Raw genomic sequence first — 19,802 nt, 5'->3', positions numbered from 1 at the left:
AAAAAAAAAAAAAAACCAGACATACTGGCACATTCTAACTCGATGCGTGAGAGAGGGGTGCTCATAGCCAGATATGAGGCATGCAGTCCCAGTAGTAGACCAAGGTTCCTCTCAGCATCTATCAGAGGTGAGGACAGACTGCTCAGGTCAGGCGTCGTCACCATTTCCTGGTTGGGCTGGAGAAAGACATAGCAAAAAAAAAAAAAAAAAAAAAAGGAAAAAAAAAAGGAAGAAACATGAAGTCCAAACATTCTGAGAATAAAGCAGGTTGAATCTACAATACAAAGTCATACAGACCTCCATGTACTGTCCCACACAGAAAGCTTGCATGAACTCCCTGGTATCTTCAACTTGGAGAGCGGCCTCTAAAGCCACCACAGGATCTTCTCCAGCAAACTGGGCTGTGGGGGGAAACAGAGGTAAATAGACCTTAAAAACTTTTACATGAAATTTGTTTTTAAATAAAGTATTACGTCATTTTAGTAATGTTTTTATACCGAGGATGCTGTTCCCAGTTAAAGTTTGAGTCTGGAAGTCTTTAATGTCATAGACCTTCCCATCAATGACAGTCCAAAAACCACCGTCTTTGTTATGATTCTCTAGGTCAGCTTTGCGGATAAGCGAGACTTCCTCATTGTTCTTTGAGCTCGACCCACTGAAAAAGAATCCTGCAAAGAAAGATTTGTGCTTCATTGCTCTTCATTTAATCCACTGAGCTTTCTTCTTTCAGTTATCTTTTAAATACACAATATTCATATTGGCATTACCAATTTAAGAAATCAGCATATTAAAGCATTACCCAATTAAGAAATCAGACCATCTTGGTTATAAAGGTTATAGTGTGTGGATTGATCTGTCATACCCATGAGTCCAGGCCAGGCGAGATCCTCATTATCATCTCTCTCCATACCAGGGGAGAGATGGTTAAAACGGTCCACATGCTCCAGAAGAGCAGCGAGGAGAGGAATGGATCCAGTCTCCTGCATCAGGCCAGCATCACGGGTCAGCAGTAGCACAATGGAAACAATCAACTCTGGTAGCAATACACCTGGAAAATAAAGAAACAAGATGCTTTGCAATACCTTCAGAGAATTCAGAAGTCAAAAAACATCAGATAGGTTAGGAAAGGAAATGAATATAACAAATTTCCAAAATTTAAATAAAAAGAATTGTCATTTTGAATAAATCTTTCTATCAAAGTTCCTACAACCAAAACAATACCTGTTTTTGTCTTAGGACAACTTTGATTAACTTTTTTGATCCGCTTCAAATGTTGAATACTGTTGTAACATGGTGTTTTTACCTGTGAGATCTCCCTCAAGGACACGTGCCACCTCTGAAAAGTGGCGATGACTATTGAGGGCGATGCTGGTGGCCACAGGAAGGATATCTCCAATGTGTGTGCACAGCAAAGCCATGTACTTCTTCAAAAGAGACCCCACTCCCAGAATCTCTGAGTGACTCAAAGCTGTGACAACAAGAGATACCGTTAACTGAATGCTCAAATTGTGGCTTCCTTAACTAAATGCCTGAAATATTAAGTTATTGTACTTACTGTATCCTCCCACACCCACAGTGCCACTGACCCCCACGTACAACTTGCAGACCAACAGCCTCTGAAAGCGCAGCAGTAGATCCAGAGAAGCAGAGCGCTCCTTGCTGACCTGCTCCGTGTCTTGGCAGTTTGAGATTCGTCGTGCCACATCCTTAAGACGAGCTATAGTCTGCGAAGCAATGTTTCTACAGAACAAAACCCAAGGAAAGATGTTACCACAGGCTATGAATTTCAGGTGAAGAGTACTTATTTCGCTAAAACTTTTTTCGAATGTTTCATGCATTGAAAAGTGAATCACTACAATACCTGAGCAGCTGTTGCACCAGCTGGACCAGTGGAAGGCTCTGCTTGTTTGCTGACTCATATATGCCGGTGTTGATCAGGTCTTTGTCCAGCGTGGTGCGACAGCGATGCAGAGAAGAGGCGCTGGCTTCCTGTTCATCGATTTCCTTCTCTTTCTGTGCCTCTTTTTTAGCCTCGATATCCTAAAAGGAGATACACAGAGAATGTCAAAAATAAATGAATAAAAAATAGAAAACTAAAGCAAAATAAAAACAAACTGAAAGAAAAAAAAAAGAACAATAAATAACTGAGTATATGCACGTTTCAGATAACATATTACACAATCATTTAAAATTGTAATGATTTTTGACACTTTTCCCTCGGGGATTATGAATCCGTTTCCTCTCTCTGGTTTTTGGCAGTGCTCTGTTGAATGTTGGAGATATAAGGCATGGAGGGTGAATAAATGATGAAGTGACTAATGAATAAAACATGCTGACCTGGATCTCGGCCGTGATGGCAGCGTTCAAAGCGGACTCCAGCCCTCCGTCCGCCATCAGACTACTAACCAAGAGGTCGATCATGAAGCGACGGCCAGGACTTACACTCATCTCATTAGCAGATGCTAAAAAATATAGAAATGCTTTTGACCATCAACATTAAGAGGGAAAAAAAAAATGACGTAGACTGCTTTTTTGTTTGTTTGTACATCCCAGCAGATTCTAAGTGATGCTAAGACGATTTATGCACAGATGCTGCCAGATGTAAACCAGCCAATTGCATATAAATTAAGAGTGACAATGCAGCATCATGAAAGACAACACCGACTATTGATAACTGACCTGCATTGGGCAGCAGTGAGGACAGGGCTCTTGCTCTTTCCTCCGCAGTGGGCAGTAGCACTGACCAGCCACTCTGGAGCACGGCCTGGGCAGCCGCCTGAACAGTGTTTAAGACCCCGGCGTTGCTGGCCAGCGTCACCACCGTCTGCTTGAGGTTATTAAGCAGCCCACTTCCCAGGCCCAGACCCAGCTCCTCGGGGTCCACCTGGTTACTTATGGCTGCATGGAGCTGGAAGAGATAAAATACAAAAGACAATATTAAAGGTGAACTATGTACATCCTGTCATTATATGGCAGTAGGCTGCAATTTTAGACGACTGACCTGTAGTCTGAGCAGGTTGAGAGCGGCCACAACCATGCACTCTTTCTCCTGCGGCGGTGGCCAATCAGAGCTGCCGTCCATGCCCTCACTGACCTGCCGAAGCAGCAGGTCTAGCTGGTCGAATGTCATAGTGCAAACGTCCACCACAAATGGTACGCGGAGCCCCACTGACCACTCAGAGCAAGACGACCATGCAAAACTCTTAGGAAACAGAATATGTGAAAGGTAAGAAGTATGCAGTCAGTGCAGTACATAATGAAGAACATTTTTGGTGAAAGACAGGTTATACCTGGCCAGGGCCACAGGAGATTCCTACTATGTGTTTGGAATTAAGGCCAGGCAGGGCTTTAGGCTGCTTCTTATTGGAGAAGAGCGTGTCAAAGTGCTGTAGTTTATCATTACTGCCCCAGCTGTGCACCTCCCCTTCTTCTGTGAGGGCCAGGCAGTGTGTAGAGCCAACTGCTACATCCACCACCCTCTTACCTAAAAAGACAAAGAATTAACTGGTGATCAAGTCGAAATATGTTTGCTTATGACATCAACATATGGAGTTTTGCTTATATAATGTAACATTTACAAGTGAATATTTAATAGGCAAAATAATTTAGGGAGAGACTTGATTTGCTCCATCTTGAACTGATTAAATATGTATTGCAAAAATGCAAAGTCCTTCAAGATATTACGGTGTTATTTCAGTGTTACTTATATGTAATTATAGTATTTATTCATATTTTAAATGAGCTCTTTTTTTTTTTTTTTTTTTTTTTTTTAAATCAAAATTTAAGTTTAATGTTTACTAGTTGTTCTTCTTTATATATTCCATTGTATATAGCTTTAGCCTTTAATTTTAGTCATTTTACTTTTTCATCTATTTCATATCAGCTTTATTTAAATTAACTAAAAAGTATTTTAAATGTTTTAGTTAAAAACAATAACATATTACAAGACTACAAAAAATAAAATAAAAAATACACACACACGCACGCACGTCATATGCATTTTGTAAAAACACAATTATTAAAAAATACTATAGAAAACACCAAACCTTGTAGACTGTCAAGCAGTTTAGGATAGCGGACGTGTTCGTCAGTGCCGTGGCCGAGTCTTTGATTGTCTCCTTTGCCCCAGGTGTACACTTGTCCATCTTTAGTAAGAGCTACGGAGAACTGGCTCCCACAGCACACCTTCACAATATCCAAATCCTGTAACTTTTCCACGAGTTTTGGCGTTTTGCATCCATCGCTGCCCCCACGGCCAAGTTTACCATAGTCCCCATCACCCCATGACCACACCTGACCTGTAAAGAGCATGCGAGAGAAATGATCATGCTATGCACTCATTATCTAAAAGCCACTTCTGAATGTGCACTTATCATATGTATCACCATTCTCAGTCACAGCGAGGGTCTGAGCATCTCCACTTCCACAGGCCACGTCGATCACCTTGAGCCCCTTTAGTGCAGTTACCAGCATGGGAGTGGTCTGGTCCTCACTAGAGCCTTCAGAAGAAACACAAACATCATTTAACTTCGTCCCGAGGTAAGATTCTGTATACATCTCGTTATAAACAGCAGAGGATTTTAGCTGGGTTTATACTGGAGATGTTACCATGGCCCAGCCTGCCGTAGTTTCCACGGCCCCATGTGTACAGCTCTCCATCTGCTGTGATCGCTGCACTGTACGTGCTGCCACATGCGATGTGAATAACTTGCTTCCCCGCTGGCCTCCCTGAGAATACTGCAATAATGGTGGGTTCCTCTAAATACCTATAGAAGCACAAGTAAACAAAATTTGTTGTGAGATTCTTTGCATAGAAAGAACTACATATTGTTTTTAATATTGCATACAGTTTTGGCTATCTAGAATGGTGGGTTTTGACTGGACTAATTACAGCACTGAACGCTTAATTATTTTTTGATAATTGCTAAACTGTTACTAACTGAACTATTCCTTTAAAACTGTTAATGACAACATTTTTATTACATTATGACATGAATTTTACATCACATGCAGTTTTCTCTAAAGACACATTTTTCTGAACAAAAAAAAAAAAAAAGATATATTTGTTTGTTTTTTTCATTTAGAACTATGTTCAGGTTTAGCGGTTGTAATTATTTTTTGTCTTCACTTCATCATGTGATTAGGGTTTGTACTGTATTTAAGGGCTGAACTATGGATGTGTTCATTGTCTGATGAAGAGCTTGTAGACTCAAAACATCAGCTGTGGTGAGAACAAATATTTTTTTCTACTTCTGGAGCATTGGTGTGCCAACTTTGCCAACAATTTTTCTCTACTGAAAGTAAATTGTTTTATAAAAATAAATTCTAATAATCAAAATAACCCTGAAAAAAAATTATAATATGATCAGTGTGCTGATAACGATCAAGAAATCAGTAAATTAGAATAACTTCTGAAAGATCAAAAATCTGTTGTTTATTTCTGTAATATCGAAGCTAGTTTTCATATTTCATATAAACAAAAATAGGGAATTTTAAATTGTAATAATATTTCACTAGAATACTGGTTTGCAGTATTTTTAACAAATAAATGCAGCCTTGGAAAGCATTATGAACACTAAACATCTACCCGCAACAGTACAAGTTTAATTATTTTGGTGTGCTCTTACGTAGTGTCTCCATGTCCCAGCCTGCCTCCATCTCCACAACCCCAGGAGAACACCTCCCCATTGACTGAAAGTGCCAAGTAGTGCTGCCCATCCGGATGAGCCGCAAGCTTCATTATTTTCCTAGATGACAATGCATGGACTAGCATAGGGGCCTGACAGGAAATCACAACTAAAGTTTAGTGCGCAAATCCAAAGTAGAAAAATAAAGATACAATTCAGAATCAGCAACAGCTATAAACACACACATTTACATTCATCTCTAAAATATTTGAGAAAAAAAAAAAAAAACCTGACAGCATTCAGCTAACAATATGGGGGACTCACTAGCGTAGTGCTTTTGTAGTTTTGTGTGTAGACAGCACCAGTGATGGTCAGGATGAGGAATCCCTTCTCTGAGCAGACAATCTGTGTGACACCCAGGTTCGACAGTGCCTTGCACTGAATTGGTCCATTCACATTAGCGTAAGGCTTCCATCCAAGCAGACCCCAACCAATCACCTCCTGCAGGGTACCCTGGAAAAGGAAACACATAAAGAGATTGAGCTCTCTGAAGACTGATTTTGTTTTGCTCAAAAAGGGATTACAGATCATAATCACAAACAAGAGTTCCCTGGGGCTTCCTAGAGATTCATTGTGCTCAATAAGCAGCTTCAACACAAACAATAAAACGTAGGACTCTAGGCAACCGTGATGCATGATTAAGATGATAAGACACAAAGCTGAGCCACTATTATGTCCTGTATGACACAAATAAAATGTCAAGGCACGGTCGAGCGTGCTGCATGCAGTACCTTGTTAGAGGTGGGCGAGCTGCACTGTGGGGGGCTGCATGGGGCCGCAAGGCGGTCCATGTGTGCCATGATGACTACAGCTGTCTGCCGCAGATCAATGGCCAGGTCATTATCTTGAGGCAGTGTAAGGTAGCGCAGAAAACTTTCATTTGGGCTCAGAGGGGCAGAAAGGATCTGAAAGCATAAGTGGTGAGACATTAAAACCTTGAAAAACTGTGCAGTCATTTAAAAAATAAATAAATAAAAAAATAAGATTCAGGGATTCAAACTTACCTCAATCTCCTCTTCAGGAACAGGCTCCTCCTTACTGCTGTGGATGTTCTGGAAGCGCTGCAGAAGGGGCAGTAAGGGGGCGCTAGTGCCCTGGGTCGAGCGCTCATTGTCCATCTCTCTGGTTCCACTGTCCCAGAGCCTCAACAGCAGCAGAACCGCAGACAGTAGCTGACTACAATATAAACGAACGCAAAAGAAAGATTTTATGAAGACCGCTCACACACAGTCTATAAGTTTGATTAAAAAAATAATAAATAAATAAATAAAAATGTTGGGAGTGCTGGAGGAAAAGAGTTGTATATAGACTCACTCCAGCAGAGTTGCTTGGAAGACACTTAAACATCTCACTGTCAGTTATATCACACATACACCATGCCCAGTTTCTACTAACTCAATTGCAGAAAAACTCTTGTTAAAAGGTTACTTCAAAAACACAAACAAGACAACACACTTGCTGGGTGAAACAAGAATATACTAAATTGTGACAGTCTGCAGGTGTGAATTGATTCCTATCCACCCCCTTCACACTGGATGAGTTGGCTCTAGTCTTGAGTCAGTCTTAAGTCAGAATGATAAAGCCCAAGGGCCAGAAAACATTCCTCCAGATTTTCTCTTACACTGTGAACCAAAATGCCAGGGATGGCTAACAGAGCTCTATTCTGTTTGCTGCATTAGCAAACAAAATCATTCCAAAAATTTGGCAGAAAGCTATTGTCATCTCTCTCTCTGAAAAACAAATAAACCTGCAGATGACCCAAAGAGCTATAGGCCAATTTCACTTCTGTGCATCCCCTTTAAGTTCCTACAGTAAATGATGCTGACTGAAACCTGCAATTCACCCACAGCTGCCTAACGAACAAGCAGGATTCTATTGTGGTTGGAGTAGAGTGCATCAAGTTGTCAAGCTGACAAACAATATTGAAAACTGCTTGGAAATTGGTCACAAAGCCTAGAGTCATCCTAGTTGACCTCACTGCAGTATATGATACTGTCTGGCATCAGGGCCTAACCCCTGAAGCTATTATAATTGCAAATCTGCAGAGAGTGCAGTTCATAAATTGCAACACCTTAGCAAACTGATCCTTCATCCTGAAGACTACCAATAACCAAACTAGCAGACCCAGCCATCTTTGTTATGGTGCCCCTCAAGGCTCAGTGCTATCACCCATGTGATATGTGGACAACCTTGCACTTCTCCACTCTGCTAGAACCTGGCCAAAGCTAGAAAACATACTAAAAACCAACATAGCACAGCTGGCACCATACTTAAACTGATGGTGGCTTAAGCAGGTGTAAAGACAAAAAAAAAATTGTGACAGCCTTCCATTTAAACACCAAGGAAGCTGGCCGTCAACTCAACATCGACCTTGACAGCATACTACTCCCTTTCATCGCAACTCCTACTTATCTAGGAGTAAAGCTAGACAGACAACTTGCATACATTGAGCAACTTAAAAGTGGCTGCTAGAAACAACTTGCTACGCTGCCTGGCTGGAAAATCATGGGGCACCAACACTATCACCTTACAAACCAGCGCATTGGAGAGGTGTTGGATGCTTGGGTTCATCCATGTACAAATGGGGATTGTGAATGTGGTGCTTCTGAACAGACTGTGCAACACCTCTTGAAGGACTTCTCCAACTTTCTGTAACCCTGGACCATCAACAAAGGATTGGCTGCAGCAAATACAGAACATCTTATGTAACATCATGCTGAATACCTGAGAGTTCCTCGCTGTACTGCAAGTTCTAGCAGGATGGCCAGGGCCAAGTGCTGATCCTGCAGAGGAATGTTGCTGGGTGCTTTTCCACTGGCACTTCCATGGATGTCACTGAAAAAAAAATGACATTAGTGTAAAATGAACATAAATAGCAATGAGCTTTAGGAATATGCAGATTCCTGAGTCAGTTGGTACAGTTAAGGATTAGCTCTCCACTGTGGGTCAGATAACATATTTTTTTGGAATGCAACGTAAATGCGTCAGACGTGGCCATGGTAACACAAACACTGCGTACCAGGCTCACATGGAAACACAACTGGAACCATACCTGACCGTTAATACCATTTTTGCGGATATTGACACTTCTGCATTTGGGAATAATTCAATAGATGTACAACTGGCAAACCTGAGGAATTTGGTAGCCCTCTCGACCACCTCCAGCCAGACAGGTGACACTGTGCCCTCATCAAACAGGGTAGCTTCTGGTAGAGCCCGCAGAGCATCCAGAGACTCCTGCAGTAACTCACTGCACAGGTCTGCATCGTCACCTGAGATGTCACAAACAATGAATGAGTTAATGAATTAATATAACTTCTTCATATAGTATACAATGTAAAACTGACATTATCATGCAGTGCTTTGGCTACCACATTGCCCTGAGCATTACACTTGATATCCCATCAAGTTAAAAAAAAAAAAAAAAGAGAGTTTTTAAAAGCCATGTCTGATTAAGACACATTTTTACTTCCTTTTGTATGACAGGATCAGATCTCCATAATCAACAAAGATTTAATATTAAAAACTATAAAAGGTTGACATGATAAATCACATTAAAATTTAGTTGCGTAATTTATTAATGATATGCAAGTATGCACAAATAATCAGTATCACACAAGTAGCCATGCAATATGGCTGTATATCAGCAGAGTTTATACAACACAGTTTATCAGCACAAGCATGTAAATAAAGAAGAGACAACAACAGAGTAAAGAGACAACAGAGACAAAAACCTCTCTTGTGTGGAACTATTTTCTACTACAGATTCAAATCTTGGTTTAACAGTTTAACAGCTGAGCCCAAGCCTCCGTTACAGCTCATTATATTAGGAGTCAAGTGTAATGAGAAAGGTTCTCGCATTTGATATTTATTCTTCAGGTCAATCATAATCACAAAATCAGTTTGAATGTCCACTGTGGAAAGCAATATCTATGTCTTTGTCCTTTTAACAGTCACTGGCATTTCCCCATGACAGTGGATCTAATGCATTTGTTGGCTGTGTCCCTATGGTTGTGTCTCATAAAGTGATTTAAAGTAATAAATAACGTACTTGTTTCAGTCCCTTTCAACATAAAAGTTCTTGTGACTCACCCATAAAGATCTTTGCGATAATGCATTTTTCTCTGAAGACGAAAATTATGAATCACTAACAGAGCCTTTCACATTATCAAATTTGGCTTAAACAGTGGTCTACTTAATATAGGATTTAATAAAAAAATAAAAAAAAAAAAAAACTCAAAAGATATGAAACTTAACTTTGCCCTAAAGTCAAATCAATTTCCTCTGGAACAAGTAATACATTAATAAGTTTAAAGGTCCCATATTGTATACCTTTGTGGAGTTTTATTTTAGGTGATGTCCTCAAGAATATATGTATTTGCAGTATAAGTAACAAAAACCATCTCAATTTGTTTTTACAGCTGCTCTCTCAGGAGCTCAGTCAAAAACAGGTTGATTTATTATTCATGAGACTCTCTTCTGATTGGCCTGCTTTTTTCAAATCCAATGTAGCAACGTCACAATTACGTCACAGCGCTAGCTGGATGCAAAACAAGGGGAAGGCTGGAGGTGGCCTATTCAAAACAATGCAGATTTGGCGACATAATCAGCATATCACAGCCTCAAATTAGAAATATAATTGCATACCCGATGCCACAACCACAAAAAAAAAAACCAACAACATGACAGAAACTGGTCAAAACGCTTTATTCTGCACACTTACCAGAAAAGCTTAAAAAAAAAAAAAAAAAAAACTAATTGTCTTGTGTTGTTATTGGCATGTCAAAGGTTCGATTGTGATTGTTGTTTATGAAAAAATGTCTGTGTGCATGTGTGTAAAACAACAAACTTGATGATTTATACATAATCATGTGTAATTGTATCTGCACTGTTGTGATTAGCTGGACTAGTGACTAATTGTAGCTGGAATAATAACGTAGCTGTAAAAATTGTTGTGTGATGAAAACGAAATGTATACATCTTCGTCATGACTAGCATAACTCCACTTACTGTTAAATTGAGACAAACAGTGAAACAGTTCAGGTGCTGACACTACCAGAATGTTGCACAGCTGGAAAAGGCTCTCAGCCAATCAGATTTATATATTAAAATATATCCCAAAAAAAACAAAAAAAAAACAATAGGCTCAAAACGAGCACAACTAGCATTATAAAACAGAATTCCAGCAGTACAAATCAATAGACTCCATGACCTTGTAAAGCAGGCCTTCTATAGACCATGATATCATTCAACTCCATGTATGATCTCTGATGTCTTCTTCCCACCAAAGACAGTAAACCTGAACTATAAAGTATAAAGATTCATAATTTCTCTCATACATCTGCCTCATCCCATTCCAAAGCTCATATTTTCTCTCATATTCTCACAAGTATGGCAATTCAGTTCAACTCCGGCTCTGGGAAGGTGCGTACGGCTCAGATTTCAGGGCGGCTTTATATAAAGGCCCAGAGAGGCTGTATCCACCCATTCCCTGTAGACACTGTGCTGCACCGTTTTCAACATCCAAACTAGTCTCTAACCTTCTGCTCAATATCTGTGTTCCAGCAACAAGCAGAGCAGAACATTCTGCTTACGTTTGCCATCAACTCTGGGTTAAACTGCAGAGTCAACTTTTAGCATCACCACTTACTACCTGAAGTGAAGATTAATGAACAGTCCACCTAGGCCACATAGGAAGGTTTGAGGGTAATTAATTTAAGGTCATTAAAGTAACTAATATGTCACATTATTATCAATACATTAGTTAATTATATGACTGCCTGCCTTCATATTCTTTGCGTTTATTAATGCTTGTGTCAATATTTCCAAGAACCTGGTTCCAGAGAGATGGGATCTGAATAGTCTTTGGATGTCATTTCACATCCAGATTTGTATGATATTGGAATCCTAAATGGGGATTAAGCAGTGAAATACAAAGTGACCTACACATTGAACAGAGAGATTTCTGAACAGGTGATTCGTGTATATATATATAACCTCATATGAGCCACACAACAATTGGATTGTCACAGGAAATAGCTGTAAAGTAGCAAATCCTCTGCTTATGCTAAACTAATCTTACCAAGAATTTCATTTTAGAAGGATCTCACTGACAAACAAACAGATGCCACTAATATTTTGTCAACAGAAGTGCTATTGTAATCACAGCCCATTTTGGGCAATGGATGCTGGGTAATGTGCAAGTAACTTCCATGGCTAGTCAATGGCTTACCAGATCTCCAAGCTCGGCGAAGAAAAGCAAAGGCAAAGGAAAGGGCTGCTCTTGATCCCACCCTGGCCAACCCCTCCACTCCTTTACTAACTGGCCGAGCACTGAGGAAACAAACAAAAACATTTTGGCCTAATATTTTCATTGCCTTCATTTAAAGCAGCGTTGAATGCAATTTCGATCAAAGCTCTGTTCCTCGTACCTTTTGTTGTCGACGGCAGAAAGCGGAGGGCTGGGGGGACTCTTCCAGCGCACTTTATACTTTTCCTCCATCATACTGTGGGTGAGTGAGATGAGGTAGCGCTCCAGGATCACCAGTCTCTGGCTCAGGCGCAGAGCGGAGAGTGTGCTCTTAGCCGTCTGTGAAGACAGCTTCTGTTGGTCGTCAACCAGCGCCATCAGACAGTCCTTCAGCTCTCCGGTTTCTGAAAAGAAAACAAAAGTTATTTATTATTCAATCATTTTATTTTTATTTTCTTGTGGGTTTTTTTTTTTAATTTAGTGTCCTTCTAGGTTTCTTTTTTTCCCCTCTGTATTTCGCATTTTAATTGTTATGGTTGTGCTTGGTTGTGTTGTGCCTTCTAGGCGCTACGCGAAAAAAATGTATTACTTTATTATTTTAAATGTAAAACAAAAATATTCATGTTATAACTTAATTTTTTGGGGCAGCTTATACATTTTATAAAAAGCTTTTAAAAATGTATCAATTTATATAATCAGTATAATATTACAAAAAGTTGATTTAATATAAAAAATAAGGTGGATATGTCATTAGTGTAAAATATTATACATTTATGTCATAAAATAAATATAAATATAATTACAGACAAATGGGTCATACCATGTCAACTGTTATTTTAAATTCATATAATATAAAATATTTACCAAAATAAATAATGTGGATATATGCCATAATGTACAATATTATATATCTTTCATAAAATAAATGTAAACATAATTAGACAATATACTGGCAAATATAAATAAAGCACATTGGATTATTTTTTCTTATATCACCGGTTATATTTTAAATTCAAATAATAAAAATAAATTATATTAACATAACATATATTATATTATATTATATTATATTGTGTTGTGTCATGACATAACGTTGGACTACTATTTTGTTTTGTTTTATGTTACAAAAACACAGTACTATAACGGTTTTTAAGAGACCAGCTCAAGTGGGTTTTTTTAACTTTTGCTACTCCAATCCCTAACTACACAAAGGTTATAAATAGCCTCCGTGTGATTAATGGCATAACGTTAGCATTCCATCAAGTTCTTGATATTAGCACTAATTTTATCTCAATATTGTACCAATTAACGAAGAACTATGTTTTATTTAAAATACAATCTCAAACTGCATAGTCTACATAAACGCAAGTCAATTGGAATTGGATCCAGTGATAACAATGTTCGCTGCAATTCGAGTCCTTGAAGTGCATTCCAGTCTAAAGCCTTCATTATGCTTGCCTGAAACTGTCTGCCTGGCTCCACTGGACTGTTGTTACGGATGTGCATGCATTCAACTCTTCACAGTCTCTGGATAAAAGCCTCATACAGGCAGACAGGGTGAATTAAAATAGCCTATCTGAAATCCACTTAAGCCTTATGTAAGCCAAGCTGCCTAACCCTCGCAGGCCCTGAAGCAGTGTGGTCTGTTCAGCAGCACTAAGAGGTTATAGTGCATGGTACTGTGAGAAAAATAAAAGGGTTTGAGCATGTCATACTGAGATAAGGAAGGACTATTACTTCCACGTAGCCATTTCCTGATTTATTTTTTCTTTAAACAGCCTCCCACAAAAGCTAAAAAGCACTTGTTTCTTGCAATTCAATAATATGCTTCTAGAATAGCGGTTGGTGCTGTTATCAGTAAATGTCCTCTTTTTCAATACCACTTTTATTGCTAGAACAATGGAGAGATGACAGGAAATGATGGGGCTCTTCTACAGGCTCTTTCAGAGGCCAGATGATCCAGATCAAAACTCATTTTAACATTCACAGGCTATTTTACTAAAGGAAAAACAAATCTAAAATATTTTCATATATATTCCAGTTTTGTCCTTCACGTTATAAAGATCTAGAGTTCAAAAGTTTGGGGTCGGTATTTTTTTGTTTGTTTTGTTTTTGCTTGTTTGTTTTTATAAATTAATACTTTTATTCAGCAAGAATGCAATAAATTGATCCAACTGAACAGTAAAGACGTTCATAATGTTACAAAGGTTTTCCATTTTTTTTTTTTTAAATGCCATTTATTAAAATCTATCAGTCCTGAAGGTTACGAGGAATAAACAGAAGAAAAATGTATCTATTAATTTCTCTGTAACACTTTTCAATAAGGTGTCATTTGTTAACATTAACTAATGTATTAACTAACATGAACAAACAATGAACGCTGCATTTATTACACTATTCATTCATCTTTGTTAGTTTTAATTAATGAAAATACAGTGGTTTATTGTTTAATCATGTTAGTTGACAGCGCATTAACTAATTTTAACAAACACAAATTCTGATTGTAAAAATGCATTAGCAAATGCAAATGAAATTAACATTAACCAAGATTAATAAATGCTGTAGAAGTACTGTTCATTCTTAGTTCACGTTTATTAATATTCTTAACTGAACCTTAATTTAATCTTAATGAACCTTAATGGCCAATCGTAAATGAACCTTCTTGTAAATTGTTAATTTTTCTATAATCATCCCGTAATCCAATCATCCTAAAAAAATTAGGCTTTCTTTGTCCTTCGCTTCTCTGATACTGAAGACCAGGATCTTCTTTGCCAACAAAATATATTACAATAGAAAACACTTTTAAATTGTAATAATGTTACCGTCACCGTAGTACTGTTTTACAGTATTTTTGTATATTATCATCATCATCATCATCATCATCATCAAATAATATACAGCCTTGTTGAGCATAAAATACATCATCTTAATCTTACAGCTCCCAAATACTTAAACAGTAGTATACCTTAAGAGTATTAAGCAAAAACCTTGTAATTGTACATCTCTTAAAACACCATGGTACGGCTCACGAAACAAAAGGGTGGATGGGCTCTCTCAATGCAAAAACAAAAATTCTGCAGTAAACACCGTTATGGACACAGCATTTTGCAATAGGATGTTAAAGGAAATCCTGACTGCACCCGCTCTACTACCATGTGACGTTCACAGGGGGCCAATGTGGCTTTCTATCAACACGTTCTTATCACCACCCACCAGAAAGCTGCTCCACCTAGACCTGTCTGTAAACACACAGGGCCTACAACCACACACAGAGCAAAAATAACCTCACAGACAGTATGTACAGTCACCCGAGCCCCGAACACCTCACGCGCCAACCAGAAAACACACATGCAGGGTAACACACACTGCGTGTGTGTGTCTGCCAGAGGAGTAGGTCACCTGTGTGGTGACAGGGCTGAATAACTGGGCCACATTTAGATGTGGCAAATCCATCTGCCATCCGACATTACAGCACTCTGCTGAAGAGAAACTCGGCCAATGGAAACTGCTCAAGGGTTTGCACTTAGATGTCATGAGCTGAGGAGGGAGAACAGCGCGTGAAGTTTGGGGGTGCTGTGTATGATTAGATGCAGGAGGACACATGATGAAGGTTAATACTTAAAGATGAAACAAAAGCAGCAATTTATCTTTTCTTCTGTATTGTGTCTGAGCGAAAAATATTAAAACGGCTCACCGGCACGCAACTAAATAATGCAGAGAACAAGAAGCATTTTTTTTGGACATGGTTCTGTGCACGTGGGAAATCCCATGCGGATTAAGCCGCCGATGTGCGAGTAGGATGACCGTGCAAGATGACAGTCAGAGGATGCAGTAATCAGCATGCTGAGTTCAGCACTCTCTGTTTGAACCAGGAGCATGTCATTAAATATCACCACCCACCTGGCTGCCTCCCCCAGTCCCACATCTCAATGATGGAGTGATGGAAAGATGAAGCCGCCACCTCCTCCTCTTCCTTCTTTTCCTTATCGTTTGTATCATCTTTCTTTTGGGTGCAGTCAGCACAGTCTTCTGAGAAGTTGATACATTTCAGAGATTTAGAAAACTAAAAAGCTTTAAAAAAAGAAACAAACTTCACAAATCTGGTAGAATTTAAGATAAACGTGGCTTTTTACCTGGATGGGCTTCTTCTCTGTCAAAGACAATCTCTCCATCCTTCACCATCTCGTTCCACATTTCGCTCAGTCCTTCGTGGAAGAAGGCTCGCTATAACAGAAGAGATTATATTAAATATTACAGACATACACTTTTTTTAAATTAATTATAGACCTAACATTTAACTTAAAAAGAAAAATATCCATTTCTAATACTTATAAAGTACTGTATGTGGGTAACAACCATTACTATGTGTCTATTAGCATCTGTAACATTTCTATTTTGGCCAACTAGTCAGCTCATTAAAATGCCACCAAAGGCTCACTGAGGACTTAATTACTGAAATTCAGAGCCCAGCCTCAAGTTTCAAATGTCAAAAATGAACTGACACACCAGACTTTAAACTGTAAAAAGCAGAGAGACTTTCACAACCATATGATGCTAATAACAGCTACAGCACCTTGAGCAATACTCCAGATAAATGTCAGAGACCCATACATACACAGATACACAAACAGCATTTTGGGGTGCTGATTTCATAAGACATCACTTCACGACTACCAGGAATCAGTACTAAATTCATCCAGTGTTTTGAAACTTAATCTGCTGTACAATTATTCACAGCACATGCATCTTCCCTTCAACACAAGAAGAAATATTTGTGCAAACTGAACCGTCGAACAGTGAAAGCTGATTGCAAACTTGTGAACCGAAATTTAAATAAATGGTGAAATGGGTCTTAATACTAGCCCTACTTAATCAACAAGAATAACAACAACAACAACAACAACAAAAATACTAATAGGTATTATTAATTTATAGTTCTATTACTATAGAAACACTAAATCTTTGGTCGAATTCTGCAGCCCTAAAAAAAAAAAAAAAAAAAAAGCTCAGCTTTATATAAAACACGAACACAAATAAGTTCACATAATATTACATACATAAATACACACAAACATCATTTGTATATTATAAAAGGGTGAGAAAGCTTCTGGCAACCTCATAATAATAATAATAATAACAATAAAATCAGGCCACATGAGAAGTTTTCAGGAGGCCAGAAAAATAAGCATAAAGACACTTCTGTTTGCTTTAAAAGCTCTGACACCAAGGCACATTGACTGAAATGCTGTTACCCCATTGCTAAAGGAACAGTGTTTAAAAACTCACACAATACAAGCTTTTCAACAGTTTAAGACCTTAAGCAATATTTTTAATATGCTATTGACCAGAAGAAATGATCTATTTACTTAGCATCAGTACTCACCAAAAAACAAGATTCAAAAGATTTCCAGTGTCAAAAAAAAAACTAAAAAACAACAACAACTCTTGTTTCTGCTGAAACTTAGGCAGCACACTGCCTGTTTCACTGAACACTCCTAAATAGTTGTAAATGTTGACCAACAGTGCAACCAAATAGCTTTTGAATAAGGACTTCAACAAATCCCTGCCCCCCTAAAAACATCAACACTCTATATTTAGCATCAAGGACTATATCTGAACCAATGACGACATTCATTACAAATTTACCTGCAAGTCTATCTTCAGCCATTTGTCGTGAAAGCGCAGCTGGGCATCAAGGGAAAAAGATGGAGACGGCATCCTTCCCTCGGCTGTCCAGGCTGCAGATGCAGCCTTCCCTAGAGAGACACATTCACGAATCAAACGACGAGTTGACATGTGAAGCTCTGACCAGCAAAAATCGCGTCATGCTATCTATATCTCATTAAAACAACTTATATTGATTATTTGCATATGGATTTTCCCAAAGGCACAGTTGTTCAGTGCAGCAGTCTGTAGTTGATGATGCAACCCGGCAGTTTCAGATAATTGGGAACCATCTTTATAGCCAAATTCAGAACTATCCATTAGCGGAATAATGCGTTTAACATTTATCTTAACAAACATCTTATCCACAAAATTTTCCAAAATTCATATGAATTATTTTTGGAAGAATATTAACTGTCTGAAGACATTAACCCCTGACTCGTGCTCAAATTCAAAACAGTTCACACTACTTAGGCACCAAGTGATTTCAAGTCATATGATTATATCTGAGGGAAAAAAAACTAATTTAAGTTGTTATTCGTTGATAATCTTTCCGTCCAGTTAGTTTGAATCAGACTGAGCTTGAGTCAATGACCTCAAGAATCACTGACTCTTTGACTTGGATGAAGGAATTCTTGTAATATAACTGCAAATAGTATGGACAATTATGATTGTGTCTCCTTATTGGGGGTTTGACATATTTGGTCAGCGCTGATTGTCACTGCTCAATGCACTCTTCATAATCTCCCATTTTGTCTTCCATAAAGTCATATAGCTATGAAATGGCATAAAGATCTATACGTTAGATATCGGCACGCGTTTTACTTTTCTCTTTTTTTTGCGTGAACTGTCCCTTTACCTTCGAGAGTACATCAACCTTGAAACGATAAAATGTGTCTTCCACAGTTCGTAAAATGAACGAAGGAGCCATTTTACCGATAAAATATGAAAATAACATTATTCAAGTGATCAAAATATGACTGTCGTGCTGTACCCAAGCATCCACACCTGATCGAACAGGAGAGCATCCCTAAAATAATTTATTAAAACAAACTGGGTGTTGGCTTGCTCACATTTTTCTATCCATAGCCATACCCATATAATGTGAGTCAACGTGCAGCGGTAAGTAAAATATGTTTTTTTAAATCAACAGATGTTGCTGTAATGCTGCAGGTTGCTATCTGTGATCGGTGTGTTGTTGATTGAACTCAGGCTGTCAGCCGCTAGCAGCTAAAAGACAGGACGTTCCTAAATACTGACAGCGCTTTTACTTACTATTCTTGAACACACCACAGCCTATTAATACAGCAAACCAGCTATCTTTTCCTGTCATAGAAGTCATTACAGATCCAACGCATCTTTTACCTGTTTGGATGTCTTATTGAATCCTTGCTTCTTCGGTCCTACCACCAGCTTTACTGCACTCTAATGTCGGCCATGTCGTGGGTTGACTGACAGCATCGGCAGCCATACAAATGAAGACGAATCGGATGACGTACAACAAACGAGAGGCGGGACGCCGCAAGGGCCAATCACAGGCTGGGATAGAGACACATGGCGCACGACGTCTCTCTAAAAGGAAAATTGATCAAATGCTGTAAATTTCGTAAAAACTATAATATACAATATTAAAATGTTTTCGCTATGGCGTATCTATATGAGCAGTTAAAGCTATATTTACTATGACACGATTTTTAGAATTTCTAGCTTTTTTTTCTTTTACTTTTTATGATCATGATGTTTAAAAAAATGTAAAAGTAGTATTATTCAATATAGTTTCATATGAGCTCATAAAATAGTAGCAAAAATTGATTTTTGTAGTATTATTGCAGCGTTTTAGAAAGTATACTGGTTAGACTTTATAATGACAATTATTTATGATAATTGTTTAAATTAAATACAAACTCCCCACAAACCTAATTAAAAAATACTATTTCAAATAGCATTAAAAAAACAAATAAAACAAAAAGAAGACAAAAATATTAAAATTAAGGTTTTAAAGAACATCAGTTGCTTCTGCAAATACTAGAGTTATATTATGTATTATGTGGCGGTACAAAATGTATATTATGTTTACAGTATGTATTATAAAATATTTTGCCAAATAATAGTGTTATTATCCACATTTGTCATATTACCATTACCATAGTTTCAAAGTTAAAGTATTAATTTTTTTATTAATCAAACTGTAAATATATATA

At 38.2% G+C, this 19,802-nt stretch overlaps 1 protein-coding gene across 4 annotated transcripts in view; it reads right to left on the bottom strand.

The window, feature by feature from the left end:
* The window catches only part of herc2 (HECT and RLD domain containing E3 ubiquitin protein ligase 2), a 46,294-nt gene extending 27,230 nt beyond the window's left edge, over positions 1-19,064 (bottom strand). For 3 of the 4 annotated variants that reach the window (XM_043242590.1, XM_043242593.1, XM_043242591.1), the window contains exons 1-26: positions 18,967-19,064; positions 17,584-17,693; positions 16,071-16,161; positions 15,838-15,966; positions 12,119-12,341; positions 11,920-12,020; positions 8,818-8,959; positions 8,412-8,522; positions 6,692-6,863; positions 6,419-6,592; positions 5,952-6,140; positions 5,628-5,779; positions 4,609-4,766; positions 4,386-4,499; positions 4,047-4,298; positions 3,291-3,484; positions 3,002-3,202; positions 2,680-2,908; positions 2,338-2,462; positions 1,862-2,040; positions 1,556-1,740; positions 1,304-1,468; positions 863-1,048; positions 498-668; positions 298-401; positions 26-176 (exon numbers count right to left, since the gene is read on the bottom strand). In XM_043242590.1, the coding sequence (XP_043098525.1) occupies positions 26-176; positions 298-401; positions 498-668; positions 863-1,048; positions 1,304-1,468; positions 1,556-1,740; positions 1,862-2,040; positions 2,338-2,462; positions 2,680-2,908; positions 3,002-3,202; positions 3,291-3,484; positions 4,047-4,298; positions 4,386-4,499; positions 4,609-4,766; positions 5,628-5,779; positions 5,952-6,140; positions 6,419-6,592; positions 6,692-6,863; positions 8,412-8,522; positions 8,818-8,959; positions 11,920-12,020; positions 12,119-12,341; positions 15,838-15,966; positions 16,071-16,161; positions 17,584-17,655 (3,970 nt within the window). In that variant the 5' untranslated portion in view covers positions 17,656-17,693; positions 18,967-19,064. Of the gene's footprint in view, positions 1-25; positions 177-297; positions 402-497; positions 669-862; positions 1,049-1,303; positions 1,469-1,555; positions 1,741-1,861; positions 2,041-2,337; positions 2,463-2,679; positions 2,909-3,001; positions 3,203-3,290; positions 3,485-4,046; positions 4,299-4,385; positions 4,500-4,608; positions 4,767-5,627; positions 5,780-5,951; positions 6,141-6,418; positions 6,593-6,691; positions 6,864-8,411; positions 8,523-8,817; positions 8,960-11,919; positions 12,021-12,118; positions 12,342-15,837; positions 15,967-16,070; positions 16,162-17,320; positions 17,450-17,583; positions 17,694-18,966 lie in introns of those variants that run through there. The other variant, XM_043242594.1, reaches the window with a different exon arrangement.
* Positions 19,065-19,802: the final 738 nt, after the last annotated feature.

This window comes from Puntigrus tetrazona, chromosome 6 (assembly GCF_018831695.1).
Source record: "Puntigrus tetrazona isolate hp1 chromosome 6, ASM1883169v1, whole genome shotgun sequence".
Taxonomy (NCBI): domain Eukaryota; kingdom Metazoa; phylum Chordata; class Actinopteri; order Cypriniformes; family Cyprinidae; genus Puntigrus; species Puntigrus tetrazona.
The sequence above is the reverse complement of the archived record's forward strand: the minus strand, read 5'-3'. Positions and strand labels throughout refer to the sequence as shown.